The sequence below is a fragment of the Aulonocara sp. 'chitande type north' Nkhata Bay genome, linkage group LG11, assembly GCF_057382095.1.
Source record: "Aulonocara sp. 'chitande type north' Nkhata Bay isolate Kocher_YH1m ecotype deep benthic linkage group LG11, A_spYH_male_GT1.1, whole genome shotgun sequence".
In the NCBI taxonomy this organism is placed as follows: domain Eukaryota; kingdom Metazoa; phylum Chordata; class Actinopteri; order Cichliformes; family Cichlidae; genus Aulonocara; species Aulonocara sp. 'chitande type north' Nkhata Bay.
Window position 1 is genome coordinate 34674430 of NC_141354.1, and position 20990 is coordinate 34695419.

Here is a 20990-nt window from a genome sequence, read left to right on the forward strand (position 1 = left end):
TGTTTTTTTATTTTGTTTTTTTATAATTGCTAAATTAACTGAAAGATTTTGACCACGAGATGGCAGATTTTTCCTCCTATTTACATCTGAATTATTTCTTTATTTAACTTAGTTACAAATTACTTCCAACTATTCTAGTATTTCGATGTGTATTTGCTCATTTTATTTTTAACTTACCAGTTTCTGATCATCTTCTAGGTATAATAGTGACGGGAATTCTGTACAAATGTTGAGCTAATGCAGTGTATGTCTCAGACTGGGAGCTACCCTGACTAGTTATGCTTTAGTCTCTGACTCACTGCACCATCTTGAGGTCAAACGTGGTATTACTCAAAAGTACAGCCAAGCCTCAAACTTCAGCTGATACCTCTTTGACACAATACAGACAGCTTGGCCATCATGTAAATTCAAATATAGCTCTGTGTGCTCTTACAGTAAGTTTTCAGGTGCCCATGTGAACAGAGGGAAAGGTTTCACTTCATCTTAATGTAAGTAACAGGGGACAGAATTTGGTTAGGTTTAACAAGAAGCTAAGAAGCTTTTAATTAAATAAAGTTTTAGCATTATTGTATGAAATTCCCTTTGTATTCCTATCTGCCCTCTGCAGCACTCTGTAAATATCTGCATGATTTTGGATTAAGTCTGCCGACTGAAGCCTCTTACCAACTTCAGAATGAGCACTGTGGGTTTGTTTCACTCCACTTCCAGTGGAAACATTTCCAATCCAAGCATGTTAATGTTTAAACGTAACTTGTGTAGTAGGAATAACTATAAGGTTTCAGTGTGGGTCCAAACAGATGTCATCTGTGGCTGCAAGAAAGACTTTTTGACCGATAGCCTGTCCTACAAACTGGGGGGGTGGAGTTTAAAAGATATTGGCATTTCCCGGACAGAGAGCGTCTGCTGTAGATTGTATCAAGCTGCTTTACTGGATCTAATTATTTTAGAGTCTGACCCATCCTGCTGATTAAAACTTAGGATATCTCAGCCTCTCCAGCTTCAATCTCAACTGCTTTTGTCTTTTTTTTTTAATCTGAAGTCCAAAACTTTCTCCAAGTTCAGACTAAATGATTAATATTATTAGTTTTATTCTCAGCACATTTACAATGACTGTGTGTGGAAACCATTATTTAGTACCTAGGCGTAATTTAACAAAACAATTTCTTCATGATCATAGGGATGCCTGGTTCATAAAGGTGGCTGGTATTTTGACCATTATGGAGCGCCAACAGTGTTAACCCTTTAAAACCCGAATCATGAAATAACTGCCAGAAATCTTTAATTTTTTGATAATGGAGTATTTGTTGAACCTTAAGAGAAAATATATAAAAATATATCAAATTTTAATCTGCAGTTTAGTCATTAAAAATGTGTCATGATTTTACGAGGGTAAAAAAAAAATGTCACACTGATGATGTAGAAGTCTCAAAAACTCACAAAAACACTTGTATCAAATACAATACGCTGGGCGTCAAAGGGTTAAAATGCAGTTTTTCATGCTTGATTCCAGGTCAGAGTAGAGGATGCACAACATTAACACATCAAGAGGAGGGATTATGTTCTTGAATCTCACTGGGCTTGCTGCTCACAGTGAAAGGAAGAAAAATCCAGTGCAGCTGACTGCCACTAGATGTCAGCCCTTGATGATGTTAAAAGTTGTTTCTCAGAAGTGTGAACCTCCTTCTCTTCTCCCCCAGTCTCCTCTCTCCCTCCCCCTTCTTCATTCCATCTTTTTTCTCTCTGTCCCTTCCCATCCACTCCCCCCACTCTCTCTCTCTCTCTCTGAACCTCAGAGCGCGCTATATAAAACATTCCTCCACACTCAGATATACAAACACCTCCGTTCCCACCACAGCGCCTCCGAACCCTGCGTCAGAAAAAACCCCAGTACTCACTTGAAGCGTTTGAACAGCAGACACCTGACCCTTCCTGAATGAGCTGGAGAAGACTCCTTTCTTCTCCCGCATCTCTGGACCGTCTTCTTCGCTCTTTATTTCTCCTCAAGTTTGGCAGCTGATAACGGCTCAATCAGAAGGAGATTTGTTTGTTTGTTTGCAGCAGCTGAGAAAATCAAGGACTGTTTGACATGAGGAGAGACGTTCCACAAAGAGTCATGAAGACCACATGTCTGTGGACTGCCACCGTGCTGCTGTCAGTCATCTCTCTGGTGAGTTAAATATTATTTTGATTTGACCTTTTTTAAAATTCTCACATTGTGTAATATCTCTGTGATTAATATTTGCAGTTTTCATAAAAAGACAGTTCTACAAGTGAGTTTCAATTAAATCATCAAACAAGCTGGAATTGATCATTTTGAGGTCACGTTGCTGTCTCATAGTGTGGCCAATCTAATAATATAGTCATTTCAGACACATGTGATCTGCCTTATAGTACAGTTTTTAAGTCCCAGGATGATCAGTTTTCTAACATATCTATGCATTAACTCATTAACATCAAGATGAATTAACCAATCTCAGCATAAACACAAACTATGCAAATCCAAATCTGCATCTTGACAAATCCACCCGCACACAGTCCCGCTGGATATTTCTCCCTCAGCACTATTCATTCAATCCTTGCTTTGCATTTCCCCCCCTTTTTTTTTTCCTCCCATTTACAGATGTGGTCCAATAAGAATATATTTGGCAGTACGGCGGGGAACAGCCTGAGCCCATTATGGCAAACATACCAGAATGCTCCCAACTCAATGCCTTGACAGTTTGTGACAACCCAATTCCTTTAATCCTTGAAGAGACAGTAACCCCTCACCCGCTGATAAATCTGTCAACAAAGCAATCAAAGCAGAACAGGAGCCACTCCTCTCTCTAACAAAAATTCCATAAACTTAATCCCCACAAACTTGACTGGCCTTAAAAAGCTCCCGTGGTGTTATCTGTGTTTAATTTGCATAGTGATGGAAAGAAGTCAATTACTATTAATTATTCTCTACAACTTAATACCCATTATCGAATTGAATTCACCGTCTTGAAAACCATAAACTCAATTTCACAGCTGACTAAGCGCACTAATCATTTCACCCCTCCCACTTTTTTTGGCTTTATGGAGCCCTTCCTGCTTTAAAGGAAAACAATTCATCGATTTCAGAAGCAACAACATTAACAAACACGGATTCCCACCACCCTGTCATGATGTAAAGACAAACAATCATTAACTATGCGAGATATATGTACAACAGCATCATGGTAGTGCGAGTTGATCTCATAGCATCACTTGACAGGAGTGTGTTTTTTTCCAGACTGAGCTGCCAAATTGCTTCGCTATGCTTTAATGGGATGATCATAATTGTTTCGTACTTGGTGCATCCTAAGCTTTTGCCTGCAGCTCCTTCAACAGATTGACAGACCCATGGGAACCTCACAAACTTATTTTGGCCGCCTTTGAACCAAGTCGTGTGTGAAATAATATGATTATGCATTTTTCCTCTGGGTAAGTTGGAAAACTGGTGGCTAGATCCCCCCCTCCTTCTTCTTCAAACTGCCCCCCACCCCACCCCATCCCCCCCTTCCCACAAAATCCCGCAGTCTGTCCGCGTACAGTATTTATCCTCCTCAGAAGTCATGGTAATAATTGTGCCCTGGCCTCTCAAAGCGGTGCTGCAGTGATAGGACTCAGCTCCATCCACAGCTGCCTGTGATGTCTTGACACACTTTGTGATTTGTCATCATCTCTGACCCCCCTCAGGTAACACTTTGATATCACTGAGAGAAAACAGATCTAAACTCTTAGTGGGCGTCAAATGCCCTCAGCTGGTCCATCAGCTCAACTGCGCGGGGACCTCACAAGACGAGACAAGTTAAATTCACTGTAAATGACTATGACGACAAGCGCCCAGTTGGAAAATAATCCAAAGACAGCATCAGCACTCTAAGGACTCTTAAAGTACTCTCCCGTCTACTGTCAAACACAGAGAAGTGGTTCTAAATGGAAGATGATATTTCATAAACCAACTGGTGGGAGTCTTATGTTAGAATTGTCTGTGATTCATGGCGTCTAAAAGTTGTAAATTAGATTAAAAATAAGCTTTTATAGAGACTAGTCTCACACCTGAAAAGTCACAGGTCTGATCCTACAACATCCACATGTCCTTCAGCCAAACCCTAACCCTTTAATAGCTGCTCATATTTTAAGCTTCTCTCCATAAGAGCATCACTTTAATACCTTAAATTTAAAAAAAATAAAAATAAAGCTGCAGGGCTCCCTTTTCCAAACTTTTTTAAAAAGGACGTTCTCTAATACAACTTTATATAAAACACTCATGATCATCTTGTAATTTTCTGCTGGACTTTAACATTATTACATCACAGTCCTGATCTTCTTTTTCCCCCCCCCAATCTTGGGTTGGTGACCCGGCCAACAGGTCTTTGCTTTTCTTTTCTCTGATGCTCAATACTTTTACCTTTTATCACAGAAAATATTTAAATCTGAGATGACTTGAACTGCTCACAATTCAAATATGCATCACAAGTAGGGACCGGTTTGTTTTAAGGTTAGGAACTAGTCTTTTAAGGCAGGGTGAACCACAACAACCACACCTTTGATAAAAAAGGCAAATGAGTGCAAAATAAATTCCATCTTTTTGTTGTTTATTAAAATAGAATAATGATAAATCGCTATCTGTTAAGCAGCAGCTCTAATGTTGCGGCTGAACTCACAGCACCTAAGCAAGATTTAAAAGTGGAAACCCACATCTGCCATCAGGCCGGCCGCTCTCCATTCTCCCTCTGTTAAACCAGAACTGTCGTACCCACAAATCCTCCCCGCACAGCAGTCGCAGCAGCAGCCGCAGCATTCAGGTAAATGAAAACTGACACACACTTTCATTCTTCCTCACAAGGTTTTGTGTACAGCCCACCGCAGAGTCATCTGGCTCCTCCGGTAGTTCTATTAAAGGTGGAATTTGTTGGCTGTTCGGCGGTCCAGTCCCATAGAATATCCTCCGAGCTCCCGAGGGAACGGGGGGGTTGTTTATCTTCCTGTTTCAAAGAGCGGACGCCTGCGCCTTATCACAGCCTCGCCAAGAGTAGATAGCATTTAAGTTGTCCAACAGCCTGCCTATATGCTGCATCTGGCAATCAGAGTCGTTTCCTAAAGGACTTGTGCATAGCGATGCTGTTAGCGTTATCTTGTTGAGGGATTCTGCCTCATATGCCGAATCTGGGAATTATATTAACAGACAGTTAAATGGGGTTTGGGGGGGGAGGGGGTGGGAGGCTCCTGCATGACAAACTGTAAAACGAAAAGTTGGGCTATGAAATAAAAGCATCTGAACGTGACTGAAAGATACAGTATCTCTGAATGGAAACACTGCATTTAATATATATTTCACAAAGAATTTTTTTTTTACTGCAGATTTTCCTCAAGGCTTTGACTGACTTCCCTTTATATATTTAAAATATTTTTTTAGCCTCCATCAAGGGGGTTTGGAAGAAAAGCAAGGAGGGTTTAACTGGTTTAAATTATGGGAAACACAGACGCTACACAGATATTGCAGACAAAGCTTCACTCTCCTGAGTCCTCAGACTTTATGAAATTGTAGTACACAGTTAAATCTGCTGATAGGCAATATCTCTTATTTTTAGTTTTAGCTATTTTTAGATTTGACTAAAATATTTTAATAACTTTTTCAAAATTATCAACATCTTTTCCAACCATTTTCAGCTACAGTTTTAGATTTTTAGCCATCGACTTCCCTTATTTGTGTGCTGCTGGAAAATGTATCAGCAAAACCTTAAAACCTAATTTATTCAATTGTTCATCATAGTCCATTACTAATTATTATTATATAACTAACTAACTAACTAACACTGAGCTTTAAACGATTACGTCTGATATCCTGAATTATTTTTATCATTAAGAAATCCCACGCAAAGAATCACTCAAACTGAAAGTTGACACATTTGGTGATGTAGTGTTTGTTTCCAGCAGCGGGATGGTGTATGTGGGGTTTGCCCAAAATAAACCTGTAGTAAGGAAGAGAGAAATGAGCCAGTGAGGCAGGATGGATTTTAATAGTTTGTGGACAGAGGACTTGTCAGTGGGATCGGTTCATTGTTGGCTTTGGTGTTTTTGCAGGATGTTGACGAGGAGGACAATGTAAAATATGGGACCCACTCTATACAAGTGTTTGCTAACAGATAGTATTATAATATATGTCATATAACAGACAGTCAATAGTCACATATTAAAATATCTAAAATAAATAAATGCTAAATTATGTGAACATATATTTTTTTTTTTTACATACTTTACAGTTATGTAATATTTCTGTCTCAGTTGTTTTTATTTTTCATTATGAAAACTTGTTTTTAAAGGCAGAATAATTTATTGTATATATTCTGGTGATATTTGTAAATTATAGATTGTCTAAGATTTGTTTTTAGTAAATTTAACATACTTTTATCCAAAATGTTCCAATATTATTATTATTTAATTTGAAATAATACTGCTCTTTGTCTTCTTGAGGAGTAGTAGATGGTGTTACTCAGCACTACTGGGAGCAATGGTCTCATAGATTGTAAACATTAGTTATGGGTATCTTTATGATAACTACCCAGTATTGTCATTCACATATATTTTCTTGGTTTTCTGGCATTTTAAAAAGGCATTTCACAAAATTGATGTGAGATTTTCAAATTACTTTTCTTAAAAATGTTGTATTTACAAATTGATTTTAAATAGCTGAACTAATTTTATGTTCAACTATTTTATTATTCAACTAATCTTTAATATAATTTCTCTATAAAAGCTTATTTTGGTTGCAAGTCAGTCTAATGAACGTCTTTAACTTTATGTCAGACTTTAAGATTTGCAAAACCTTTGGCACAGTCCTTTGCAGCAGTCGTTTCCACATTGGGGGTGATGACCTTCTAAATGGGTGACAGCATACATCTGAAATTAAACAAAGGAAGACAAATGTGTTGATTTTTTTCAGATTTGGATTTAATTTTGTTTTTCATTCACGTAATATCTGATAGTCCTGCATTTAAATGATGATCAGTTCCTTCTGTTGATTGAAGCCACACTTGGAAACAAGCGTCTCAAGTGGCTGCCTCTTCGTTTTAGGGTTGTGAGCCACTGCTTTGCTAATAATAAACACAAGTTAAGTGCAAAATAAACTCCATCTTTAGTCATGAGCAATGTTATTTGTCATTTTGATATTTCACAGTACACAGTAGTGACAAACCAATATCTGGTAAAGCCAAAGCCATCAAAGTGTGACTGTTGACCTTTACGCTGCCATGTTTGTTTGTCTCTTTCTTCTAGTTTCGCGCTTTATTCTCTGTACTATCTCTTTCAGGCACATTCATGCATCTAGCACACACTCCCTTTGTGCCTCACTTGCATGTTTTTAAAGCCAAGGAGAGGTAAATCTTGGCCCTCCGAGTGTTGGTGCAGTCAGTCGGGGGGTTCTGGATATAAACGTTGCTTTAGTCAGGACTGCCTCTGATCTGCCTAATCTCCCCAGGCTGGATTACAGGTTGGGTTCTAATCCGTGAAGTGGGGTCTCTATGAATGTGCCTCCGAGTGCTCTAATCCAGAGACTGTCAGGTGCTTTAGATGAAAGCTAATTGCATGTCACAGTTTGGGGACCAGACATAACGCTGGTGACAACAGAGCAGAGTTTCCACAACAAGGAATTAGGTCTGACGATGACTGGGCACGCACTTCAGATGCGCTGTGTAATTTTGATAATCTTGGAAGAAAATAGTAAAGAAATCCCTCAAAAAAAAATCTGATTCCAGTGACACATCCTCTTAGAAAATTATTCATAACACGAAGTTGCAGGAAATCATGAAGCTTTTCAAAACTCACTGAGTGCAATTTAATTTCCTGGTTGAAGAAACGATAAAGATCCTAAACCCGCTTGGATTTTCATTGTTTGGAAAATATTCTTTACATCTACTCCTCAAAATTCTGCAGCAGCAGCTGCACAAGCGCACGCGCACGCGCACACACACACACACACACACACACACACACACACACACACACACACACACACACACACACTTACTTTGAGTTATTAGCTAGACAGGCATTTAACCAAGCAGTTTGCTAATATCCCTTGATCTGGTTTTGGGATTCCACTGAGACTGAAACTGAGTAACTGAGAAGCACCAGTAATTACTGCACTCTGAAAATGATATTTCATTTGATCATTAGAGACTACAGTCTTTTAACAACTCAGAATAGAAAAATTAATGGGCTTTACAGTTTGGATTACTGGCCAAAGGTCATTTAGACTCAATTAATTCTTTTTCTTTACTACTGGAAGCATCTTCAAATAAATGTATGTTTAAACTGGCCTTGGTTCAAGTCTAACCAAGTCACTGGTTTTCCTTAGAGGGGAAAGCTCCAATGATTTTAGTCTTGCACTAACGTAATCCTTATTTACTTCCTGTTTATTTTTGCTCATTTATGGAGCAGCCCCTCATTTAATTCACTGTCTGAAACAAGCTACTGGCTAAATAAGGGGAACAAAACATGTGATGACAATCATACACGACTCTCTAAACATCTCAGCCTTGATATCAGAGTATCTGCAAATAAGGTGTTGATTTCTCATGTAGCTCAGTGGTGTTTTTCCACAGTTGGACCAGCTAAAAGACTTTGAAATGGTTTAAAATTGTATATACAGTATATATTTTATGTTTCTAAAGGGAGATAAATATAACATCAAAACATACTGAGCCAATCGGCCAATGATTACTGGCCACTTAACAATCAGTGTTCCCCTAATTGTTATGGCTGAGGCTGCATATCCACATAGAACTGGTAAAAATTTACACACTGCTTGCATAGCTTGAAGCAGACCTACTATGCTCATTTCTGATACACGCTACTATTCTTGGACTCTGCTAAAGTATCTTTGCGTGCTTCTCAGCTGAAAATAATAATTTACTCCCAGTTCATTCATAGTCGAAAACAAGCTGATTTAGCACCTTTCCCTTACAGGCAGTTTTATTTTGATTGGTTTTCTCTGCTGAACATTAGATGTGAACGGCAGCACCTCTGTGCACATAGAATGACCAAATAGAGCTCAACACTGAGGTTCCAGGGAAAAAAAACAAAAGACATTCTCCATAGGGAGTTTGATTATGAGCCATAAGGTTATAACCATCCAAAGCAGACCTGTTACGAGGTGCAACATTGTGAAATAATAATATGTGCTTCTGTAGAAATCACAAGTCTATATGATAAGAACCTTGTTTTAATAAAAATGTATTTTATTATTTTCTGGAAAAAGAACTACCCTACCTGCAATCTTAAATTCAGACAGTGATGTCTCAGATTGGTGGAGGTCGCTGTTACCATGGAAATGTTCAACCCATGAAAGTCGGGTTGCTAAGTGAGCGCAAAACTTCTGAAACTGCAAGAGCAGTGGTTGCAGTGAGGAACAAAGCACTGTAACCCCCCACACATGCACCGCAAACTGTAGATATATATTCAAACTTACACTGTTATTAACCATACCGACGCTATAGTAAAGGATTAAACTTAAAAAGGCTGACAGTCATTCACTGTGGAATCTGGGATTTGCAGTGGGCATTGGGATGAGTAGTTCCTAAATCGTTAGAAGTAATCATGTATCTTTGTAATTATGTAATTATATCGTGCACTTTTGACTTTTGCTAAAATCAGAATTATGTTTTTATGGTCATGATTTACCTCATAACATAAAAGTCTCCTGACAGTGGAGAAAAAGTGGACAGTCACTGTTGCGCTGTATAAGAAATCCACTCTCAATGACATCATGCAGAGGTTTAAGTAGAAAAACTGCCTTTAACTGAGTGTTTTGCAGTGCTCATTTTGACAGCAAATTTTGATCTAGTTTTAGTAATTCTTTTGACTAACATCTCATTAAGTTTTATTCATAATTTAGGCATCTGAATTCATTTAGTTTTAGTCGACCAACTATCAGACGATTACTTCCAAAGTTGATTCAGTTGACAGTTTGTCATATTTTTACCCGTGAGAGCTTCTCCACACGGCTTACAAAGAGTCTTATTTTCTAAATGGGAAATGTGTCATATGTCTACTGTTCGCTTCTTCCCAAGCGTTGACATTTTGTCCCATTTTCATGAAAAACAGGAAGAATGAGAGCTACCTGTACGATTACAAAGACAGAAAAAAGAAGAGGCTGTACCGTTTCCCTGGGGCAGATCAAATGTGCGGATCAACCTCACTGCACAAGCAGATCACTTCCAAACTGGTCCCGCCTTTCTATCCGGCTTAATTTTAGTTCAGATTGGATCCCGTCTCTCCAGAATATTTTCATCTTATTTGCATTTGTCGGCAAAAGTGCCAATATAGTTTTTGTCCTCATGCATCAGTTTTTATTTAATTTATGTTTTTGTCAGAAAAAAAACAACAACAACTTGTTGCTGAAAACTATGATGACAAGTTTTTGGTTAACAAATGTAACACTGGTGTTCAGAGCAGTGTGAAGACTGAGGTTTTGGCTCACTAGGGTTAGCTGGACATATTCTGACCTCATCAACTGAAACTTTGGTCATGCTTAATATGAAAACCCACCTTTGTAACAATAAGTATGAAAGTCTTGAATAAAAAACATTAGTGCTTTTAAACTTAACAACTGAAACAAGAGCAAACCTAGAATATTCTTAAACCAAAGAAAAAGGACTGAACTATAATGGCATAATAGACTTTACAGCTCCCTGGCTGACAGTCTGTAAGATACTATTTCACTGAACTTTTACATCCTAAGGAGCTTTATGTTTGACTATAATGGTGCCAATAAATCCTGGAAAGGAAGTCTCCCTCATCCTCACACTCACTTTATCTTTTTACAATGCATCACCACTGACAGACTTTTGTTTCCAGCAATGAAAGACAAAAAGGGCTGTTCATTAATGTGGTTTAACTGCCCCACTGCGCAGGGAAACTGCTGAAATTCAAATTTTTCTCTTCACCTTGTCACGCTAAACATCTTGCTGCGAGGTTCTTGCATTTTTCCCTTTATACTTATTAAAACTAACTAGAAGCAAAGGTCTAGCTACCTTTGAACCTCTGCTCAATATAAAGGTATTGATTTGACTCTGGAGTATCATGTTGCTTTTAAAAATTTCTCTGGCTACATTCCTTTATTCAGAGAGGCAGAAAGATCACAATGCCAGTAACGCTTCGTTCACATCAGGTCATTCATCAACAAGGCCTCTTCAAAACAACTGGAGGCCATCCTTCCAAACTCCTCCATTCTCAATCCAAGTGCATAAAATGAGCAGGAGCTTCAGAGAAAGATCTCAGCACTTGCAGTTTACTCAGAGAGTGCCGTACAAACTCCAGCTTACACTACAACAATGTCATTCAGTGAACTTTCTGAATGAGAGAAGACCTTATTTTCAGCATATTGATCGTGGGTGAAGGTACAAAATGTAAACGCTTCGACCAGATAGATCTGCTGTCACGTTCCTCGGACGGGGCTTGGACATCACTGTCACAAGCCTCTGTGGGGTGCGCGGGAAATCTTTGCTCTCTCATCTGTGTGATTGTTAGAGGAGAGAGACAGAATGAATCATCAATCATCCATTCAGGGTACATTCAGCAGGTAATAGTCTGCTGTTGCATCACGTCTGCTCCTGAGAAGCGCTTCATTCGTCTCGATGTATGACAGGAATAGCCTTAATCTTGATAAGGACATTTCACACACTGTAAGACTTTCTCACAGCGTTAAAACCGTTTTTGACAGACGTATTTGTACATGGATAATGTGCATAGATTTGTTGATGTTTTCCTGCATTTGCAAAGGATATTCATTTTGATCTTGTTAGCAAGCACTCAGCACGAACACGTCTACTCGAAGCTGTTGCTAGGCAGACTGCTGATATTGGACGACTCTACGAGAACCTGGATTATACTTAATAAAAACATTTTAATATATTCCTTTAATAAAATATTTTCATAATAGCTACAGTAAGGATACTTGATTAAGGATGAAATCATAATTGTTCATTTTTCATGAACCTACCATTTATCAAACTTTTTTTAAAGCATATTTTTAAAGCTAAATATGGGCCAACTAACACAGAACATAAGTCACATGAACTAAGTGGATAAAGAGCTCAAAAATTACGAGTTAGAGAAAGTTTATGCAGTATTGGTTTTGCAAATATTATAGAAAAGAAACTAATCAAAACAAATGGCCTAAATGTGGCCATTTGTCTTTTATTTAGGAATAATTGTACATAATATTTGCAGTTTATACGCTAAAAGATAGATACGTCAGCTGTTTATTTGTTTTTTACAATACTGTGGCCCGTACACTGCACAGTTACAGGAGCACATTTGAATAACTGCTCTGAATGTGAACACTGAATGGGATTCATTAATCACTGCAGAAGTTTTAGCCATGGTGGCCTTTTGCCAGTTACACCTCAACACTTCTCTATGCCGCACTTAGGCTACGTTCACACTGCAGGTCTTAAAGCTCAATTCCGATTTTTTGATCAAATCCGATTTTTTTGACTGCTTGTTCACACTACAAATAAAATGCGACAGCAAACGTGATCTAGTGTGAACCCTCAAAGCGGCCCGCATGCGCAAAAGAAGACGTCACACACAACGCGCTCTGTTTAGACCCAGAGCAAACAATATTGTTTGACTGATGGCCCTTAATATAAAGACTTCGGACTTTACGTTTCCTAATTTTTGCTTTAAGTTATTTTGTTATTTACATAATAATGTAGATAACCTAATAATTATCCTTATTGCTGTTTTAGAGGAGCGGTGCTTCAAAGGATAGTTACAGATTTCTGTCAGAATCTGCAGATTATACAGTACAAATAAAATGTTCACGTTTCTCCAACGTTGTCTTCCCAACAGTTTCACTAACATCTACACTGGATGGCCAGGAAGCGTTCGCGATTCTTTCTCCGGCGCTGATAATTGGCGTCTGTCTTGTGTCAGTGATGTAAAAGACTGATTTAATGCGACATGACCATTCAAACAGCAGCAGTCGCTTTCTAAAACATTGGATATGTATCGGATTCAGTACCACATACGAAAGTGACCCAGATCAGATTTGAAAATATCGGATTTGTGCCGTTCACACTGTCATAGCATGATCGGATATGGGACGCATAGGGTCAAAAAAACAAACAAAAAAAAAACAAACTGATTTGATGCGCTTTTGCCTGCAGTGTGAACGCAGCCTTAGACACTGTGTACATCACACATCCACGACGAACAAAGTCTAAACACCACATAAACAAAATAATCGCAGCCGTATTGAAGTAATGAGCTGAAGTTAAACGTTAACAGTCAGTAATCAGTGGTGAGTCCAGACTAGCAGGTGTTTTTGGCAGAGGTGTACAAGCCCAACAAAGGCAGCTGGAGGAAACCATTAATGATCCTTCCACAGGTTCATCTACAGAAACCTGGATATGGTGCGATCATCTGAACCAAAGACTCTTTTTGCCATCTTGGCTGAGGTTGAAGTTAACTAAGAGCGAGTTTTGGCTTTTAGAGAGAGGTGAAAGCATTGTGCTTGATTTATAACACAAGACAAAACAAAGACTCGAAAACAAGTGAAAAAAAAAGAAGTAGTAATCACTGTGTTGTGATTATCTCCAGAAGTGTTGAAAGACAAGTTAGGGACTGAAATTAAAATCCAATTAATCCCAGCATCTGTGATTTCTACCATAAAAATCTAACTCCACCACCACCGAATGTCCACTTACTTCATATAATAGAAGCACAGAGGCTATTCTCTAATATTCAAATAATAAATTAGAAACAGTCAAAGCAGAATAAAAACTCTCCAAATAAACATCTCAAAGTGAAGAAGCACAAAGTGATCAGAAGACTCTGCTTCCAGGCTGATTTGGAGCGTTTGTTTTCAATACAAACTGTTAAAGAATTTAGAGCAACACAATAACAACTGCTGTGCTGAACAAACAGTAGATATCAATCTTCCAGGAGCTGATCAAACATGAGCCCAAAGCAGGTGAAAGCAGGATATATTTAACGCTGTACAATGCAACACAAGCGTACTGCTTCATTTTCTTTTCTTTTAGTGAGATATTTTATTTGATAGAGCCAATTTCTTATATTATAGTTAGCTTTTTATTTCATATGTTTTTTAAGTGCATTTTATTTCATTTTAGAGGTTTATTTTATCTCATTAAATTAATTTCTTTGCTACTACACAGTTTTCTGTTTATATTATTTTTTTCCTACTCTACCTTTATTATTTTTATTTTCTTAGTAATTGTGTTTGTCCTTTTGGCTGCAGTAACATAGAAATGCAGTCAATTCAGTGATAAATAATTACAATAATCAATTCCACACCACTGCAATTAACTGCATCACTGCTTGTGCAAATACCAGACCATATTAAATAGCAGCCTATATAAACAGCTGACCACAAATCTTCAATCATAATTAAAAGAAATGTGCATATGCAGCAGCGACTGATTGCTGTATTCCAACTGAACACTGGCAATGAATGTAATATGTAGAGGGATGTTGGTCTGGTCCACCATAACTGCAGATGTCTCCCTCAGAGTATCAATTCAGGTTATAGAGAGACATAATTACAAAAAAAATCTTTTTATCTACATCCTGACCAAGTTTTTTCATCATTTCTCCACCGGTTTCTCCAACTTCTGAATATAAAAATGTCAGATAACCTCCCCCAAAATATCCCACCTATTAACAAATTCCATTCCTGATATTTACACGATTTACTAACACATGCACATTTCAACAGCAGTTCTGTAAAATTAGATGGCATTTTACCTTCAGCTGGTGCTATACCTACATGACAGTTGTAATTAAACAAGCCCTCGAACCTGACATTTGTTCATGCCCTCCAACAAGATGCATAAATGCTTTTTGTGGTGCCTTTCAAAACTCTTTGACAAGTCACTGCAGAAAATAAATCTTTCAAGGTTTAGGGACAGAGTCAGCTTTGGAAAGATTAGGAAAACATTCTAATTTGTATTAAAATTGCAATTTCGATTGGGTTTGTTTAAAGTGGGGACTGTCTCAGACTTTTGCCGTCATGGTTAAAATAGCAACAAACTATTTTCCCTCTTGCTCCTCACAGACGAAATTCATAACTCCAACCACCACTGGAGGGATTTGTCTCTAGAATGTAAAATATGTTGTTTTGGGGGATTTGCAGAAAATGACTGGTGCCTTTTTGGGAGGAAAGTCTAATTTAAATGGACATATCTCTATGGGCTGAGTCTGATTCGCTTGAAATTTTGCACATTTCCTTTCATTCACAGGAAAATGCATGCTCAGAAAAATTAAGATGGGCCAGTCTCCACTCATCACATTCCCACTGATATATAGATTCAGATGTTTTCTGTCATTTTCTGTTGTTTAAAAGACAAACACATGTAGAGAACTGTGCAGTTTCAGAGCATGTATACACAATCATACAAATACAAGTTTATCAGACCACCATCCAGTGTAAGGTTTATGCCACATCTGCCTTAAATTACCAGTTTTGGTAATTATCAAGATCATTTTTTGGTTAATCCACCTGCATGTGCAATATTGAGAGGGATACAAACTGGTGTATTCCTAGAGCAGAATTCCAGTCCCGAATAAATGGGAGGGGTGGTCAGGAAGAGCTAAAATCTGTGTCAAATCAAATATGCAGATCCATCCACTGAAGCAACCCCTTGGGAAATAAGAGCAGCCGAAAGTACCTTTTATTATATTATCCATACAAAGGGGGAAACTATCCATAGAAAACAACTTTCTTTTAGATCAGACTGTAAACCTGCTTTAAATTTTTTAATGTTGGGTTTACAGTCTATGGCAAATAAGTTGCTTTTGGAGCCAGCCTCAAGGGCCCATTACAAGAACTTAATATGCATCCATGCAAGTTATACATACTTTAACTTCAGCAAAAAAAATTGCTTAATGCTGTGTCGCAAAAGCCTATCAGGTGGGAGTTTTCTCAGGCTGTAGATTCACCTGATGCCACTGAAAATCTGATATGGAGAACAAATCTATTGTTGGCATTTGCAGGCAGAGCTACATGATTCATCAAAAGTCATTCATCAAAAAGCGATGAATGACATCCATCCATCCAACTTCTTTTGCTTATCCAACACTTTGTGTTAAATCCCAACTGATTATAGGTATGGAATGTGCTTTGGAAGGAAATAATTGTCCAATTGACGATGTCGATTTAATACGTGTGACCCCAAAACACATCAACTGCTGTATTCATATAAGTATTATGAGGCAAAACTTCACATACTTTAGAGTATGTTTGTAACATTGAGTAAAATTTTAACTAATACTCATTTTATTTAATCTTCCAGGTTGCGAGTGCTGACTCTCCAAGTTCCGACTTGAGATATAACTCAAAATCCAAAGTGAAGACCTACTGGGATGAAAGCAGCAAGGACGTGTCCATTAGCCGTCTGCTGTCTCAAAGCCTCTACGGCAAAGAGAACTTCACCTCTATGGATCTGAACTACGACGAAGGAGAGTCTTACTCTAAGCAAGAGCATTGGAAATGGCTTTACAACACCTCAGCCTCCCGTGACCCTCGATCAAGGACGAAAAGACGCCCCATCGTCAAGACTGGAAAGTTTAAGAAGATGTTCGGCTGGGGTGATTTCCATTCTAACATCAAGACAGTGAAGCTGAACCTCCTCATCACCGGCAAAATTGTGGATCACGGTAACGGCACCTTCAGCGTCTACTTTCGACACAATTCAACCGGTCAGGGCAACGTTTCCGTGGGACTTGTTCCTCCCACCAAGGCTGTGGAGTTCCAGGTCCACCAGCCGCACCAGCAGTACCACCACCATCACCAGCAGCAGCAGCAGCAGACGGCCCTGGAGACCAAAGAAACCAAGCTGTTCAACTGTAGGGTGGAGTACGAAAAGGTGGAGAAAGGCACCAGGAACTCACTGTGTGCCCACGACCCCTCGCAGAGCTGCCCTCAGGAGCAGACCCAGAGCCACGTGTCCTGGCTGTGCTCCAAACCCTTCAAAGTGATCTGCATCTTCATCACCTTCTACAGCACTGACTACAAGCTGGTGCAGAAGGTGTGCCCAGACTACAACTACCACAGTGACACCCCCTACCTCCCTACGGGTTGATCACAAGACCAGACGAAGGGGGGGAAAGAAAAAAAAAAAGACAGAGATAGGCTACAGGGTCCTGAGCAATTTCAGATTATATGAAAGAAAATGGAGTGAAGACATTTCCAACTTGAGATGTTGACAGGCATTATTACAAATAACCTATCCTTGTCACAAGACTGATCTTGCTCCAATGAACAAGCCTAGCCTGAGGTCATTAAGAGAGCATTTAGGGAAGCATTTATAGGCTTGCAATACTCATCTTATATGCATAGCTGCTTACATCGAAAGGAAATTCTCAAGCCAACCATAAAAATATGCTGATTGTATTTATGTAAATATCGTGGATTCCACACAAAGACCAGAGAACAATTTTATCAGTGTTTTCTCCTGCTAATTTAGTTGTTTATGTTGATGGTGTATTTCCGTCTCAATCATGCTTTCTGTCTCCTCCAATCAGTCTCTGGTAATCACTGCGAACACGTAAATGTCAATGCAAATAAGAAGAATCTGTCAGTATGCATTAGAGGGCATAATGGAAAAATCAAACATATTTTGAGTGGTGTTGTTTTCTGCAGTGTGATTGTTAGAGTGAATGTACCTCTCTGATATTGTTGTTGGAATCTCGTCCATGTCCCATGCATGAACCCGAATGTGGTAAACAACTTAATAACGTCCATCTATATTTTCCTGTTATTGCAGCTGTCAAAAATAATCTTCACCAAGTCACGACACAAAGAGGGAAAAAAAAAAGTATGTTCTATTTTAATTCTGTGTTGTGTGTTTAGCAGTTTTAAGGCCATGGACGGCGCTCGGTAAATGACACCAAATTGAGGGCTCTCATCAGATCAAACATAAGCAAGTAAATGTCACAATGAATAAATAAAAGTTGCACAAGATGACAGAGAAACAGAAGATCATTTTTTGTGCTTTTCTTTAAAAATAATCAAACATTACTCTGCTCTTTTTTCTCAGAACTGCATATCCATTTTAGACATTTAAGCATTGCTTTTATTTCTGGTGACTCTTTGCATCACTGACATGACAAGCAGCCAGTAGTGAGCCACAGAATTAGAGCCATAGTGCCCCTGCAGAAACCAAAAATAACCATTTGTAAACACTGGAATAATCATTTGTATCGAAAAGTGATTGATAATCGGAAAAAAGGTAGGTCAAAAGTTTGTTTAAAAATAGATCATAGAACAAGAATGCAAGAGAACATGGAAATTGTTGAGAGGAAGATTTCCTGAAGTGCATTTGAGGCTTAAGCAGAACAAAAACGCTATTAAAATGCGAGAACTGGTAAAAAGAGCTTTCCAGCTCCAGAAGAGGCAGGACATGCATTAAACAGCAGGTGCTAATCACACATCCTGCGTGTCAAACGCTTGCACTTCTGGTTATCAAAAAAAAAAAAAAAGAAAAAAATTTCAGATGAGCCTAACGCTGGCTGCTAATGATATTGGATGTTCCAATTGGCTATTAAACCTTCATTACATAGATTGGAAGCCAGTGGCTCCACGTGAAGCATTTAGAGAAAATGAACACAGTATAAGTGGGAGCTCTGCAGAGTCAACACCACAGAAAGAATGAATTAAAGAGCCGATAGAAAACCTGTAAAAAAGTATGAATGTGCACCTAGGGGCACAATCACTGCTGTCTATTTAAATTCAGTGCTCTTTCACAGTGTATGCCATGGTATACGCAACGCAGTAACTGCTAATGGCAGCCTGGATGACATCCAATATGCCAACATGGGGCGAATTTTCTGACAAGGCAGGTCGAAGAATAGGGGTCTGCCTGTGGGATGAGTGAGCATAAAGAGGAATTTATGATGCGGAGGAACAAGGCTGGCAGAAATCACTGGAAGCACCTGACTCGTAAATTGAGAGCATGTTTCTGTCACTAAGAAGAAGGAATGACTAATGTGTCAGATTGCTGTTTGGGCCAGTTCTTTCATCTCAATAAAGTGACTTTGATATCTCTCCACCCCTACCCAAATGTGCCAGGGACAGTTTGTTCAGCTTCAGAGAATTAAAGCAGCACTTTCCCGAGACAATGCAGCCTCATTATGCATATAATCTTACAAGTGTAAACAGTCTGGCACAAAAGTGTTCGGTGTGAGAGCTGCTGAGAGATGGATCTGTTCCCTGACTAATGTCATCTGAGGCTAAATGCAACGTATTGTGATGCTGACTGTTTTGAAGAAATTACCGTTTCAGCCTCAATTACACGTGTATTATAATTTATCCTCCGTTTAGTATTTATCAGTAACTAAACTTGACATCGGTCAAGTGCCCGATGTGAAAGGGGTCAAACACTACTGGAGACATACTGGGTAGGTACTTGGTTTTTTGGGTTTAGGATTCAGCTGCTTTGGAAGTGTTGGGCTGTTTTTTTCCCCCTTCTCACATTATCCGCCTAACTTCCTTCCCAAACTCCTTTCAGTGATCATTTGCCGTTGATTACTCCCAAAGCTCATGGCCCATAAAATGGTGTTTGAGACAGCTCTTCTCTACAGTTTCCGTTCAGCTCCGTGGAGCATTCTAGCTTTTTCATCGTATTGTTCTTAATTTACTGCCCCCATCTTTACAGTCACAGCTCGCTCAAGTATTTTTTAAAGCAGGTTCGAGCATCAACATACAGGTGAAATATTTATTAGTGATGACACTCTATACTACACTATACTACAAGTGCCAACAACATTAGAAGGAGAACCTCAACAGGGAGAAGAACACAGGCGTTACAGGGTGAGCAGGAAAGATGAAAGGAAGGCAAAACTAACCTAGTTGGTTAAAATTATGATTTATGGGCAATGTGCATGTGCTACATGCCACTGGATAGGGCTACAGACAGACAACACATGCTGAGAAGAAGACTTCAGTGACTCCTGTGCTATTCATAAACCGCTATAAATGATCAATGGTTTTAACCAGTATTAATAGACTGTGATGACTTCTCAGCTGGCGAGCGCAACAAGCACCAGAGTGACCATACACAACGTAGGTGATTGGCCAGGTTGCACACAATCACCTGTAGCTTTCCATCCTACAGTGGGCTTCCGTCTGAAAGAATTATGCTTTGATAGAGCACAGATTACAAATTTAATTTGGTTTCTCCAAACCAGGGGAGCATGGTGAAGCAGTGGTTAGCGCTGCTGCGTCACAGAATGAAGGTCCCAAAGAAAGAAGGCAAAAAAAAAAGTCAGTCATGGTACAAGTTCCACAAAAATCAGAATCGAAACAGTGTTTAAATGGTTCTTAACCTCCAGAGACCCTAAATCTTCATAAGCAGACATCACAACCTTACATTTCATTCTGCTCAACACAGACGTGATGAATCCCTAACAAGAGTTCAGGTCTCAGGAGCTATTTGTATAGACAATGTTGCAGTCCCTAGTTTTAACTGGTAGTTACCTAGCCTGTTTTTTAGTAAATAACCAAGCCTCTCACCATTTGAATAAAGAGATTCACAGGAAGGTTTTATTGACTAGACCTAGAGTAAGGAACAAGACGACACATGGCTGTTGCAGCACACAGATTTGTGTTTGAATGCATACCAATAAAGCAAAAGTAGCACACACTAGAACAAAGCAGGTGTAGAACCTTTAACAACGGGTTATTTTGGAATTTCGTTGTTATAACCAATCCAAACAGACTTTCCATTTTCTGCTATTTCCTCCAAAAGACGTTTTCACCACTGATATGTGCAAAAACATCTACAAATTTCCTTTCGGGCAAACTAGATGCCGTATTGACTCAGTGATCATGACATGATGGGATGTGCCAGCAATAGCTCATAACATCTGCTGATATCTTTGCAATAGGTGTGGGACATAACATCATCGCTTATGACTATTTTAAACTTATTTCATTTAAAGAAGCTCATGTGTTA

At 38.9% G+C, this 20990-nt stretch overlaps 2 protein-coding genes across 2 annotated transcripts in view; one reads left to right on the forward strand and one right to left on the reverse strand.

Moving 5' to 3' along the window:
* Positions 1-1851: 1851 nt before the first annotated feature.
* On the forward strand, positions 1852-19135 carry LOC147319599 (neurexophilin-1). The gene is made up of 2 exons (XM_086312315.1): positions 1852-2167; positions 16329-19135. The coding sequence occupies exons 1-2, from the start codon at positions 2087-2089 to the stop codon at positions 17115-17117; spliced, it is 870 nt and encodes a 289-aa protein (XP_086168441.1). The 5' UTR covers positions 1852-2086; the 3' UTR covers positions 17118-19135.
* Positions 6748-20990, reverse strand: part of glcci1b (glucocorticoid induced 1b) — a 73592-nt gene continuing 59349 nt past the window's right edge. The window contains exon 10 of the mRNA XM_086312308.1: positions 6748-6909. The gene's annotated coding sequence lies outside the window, so the exon portion shown is untranslated. The remainder of the gene's footprint in view (positions 6910-20990) is intronic.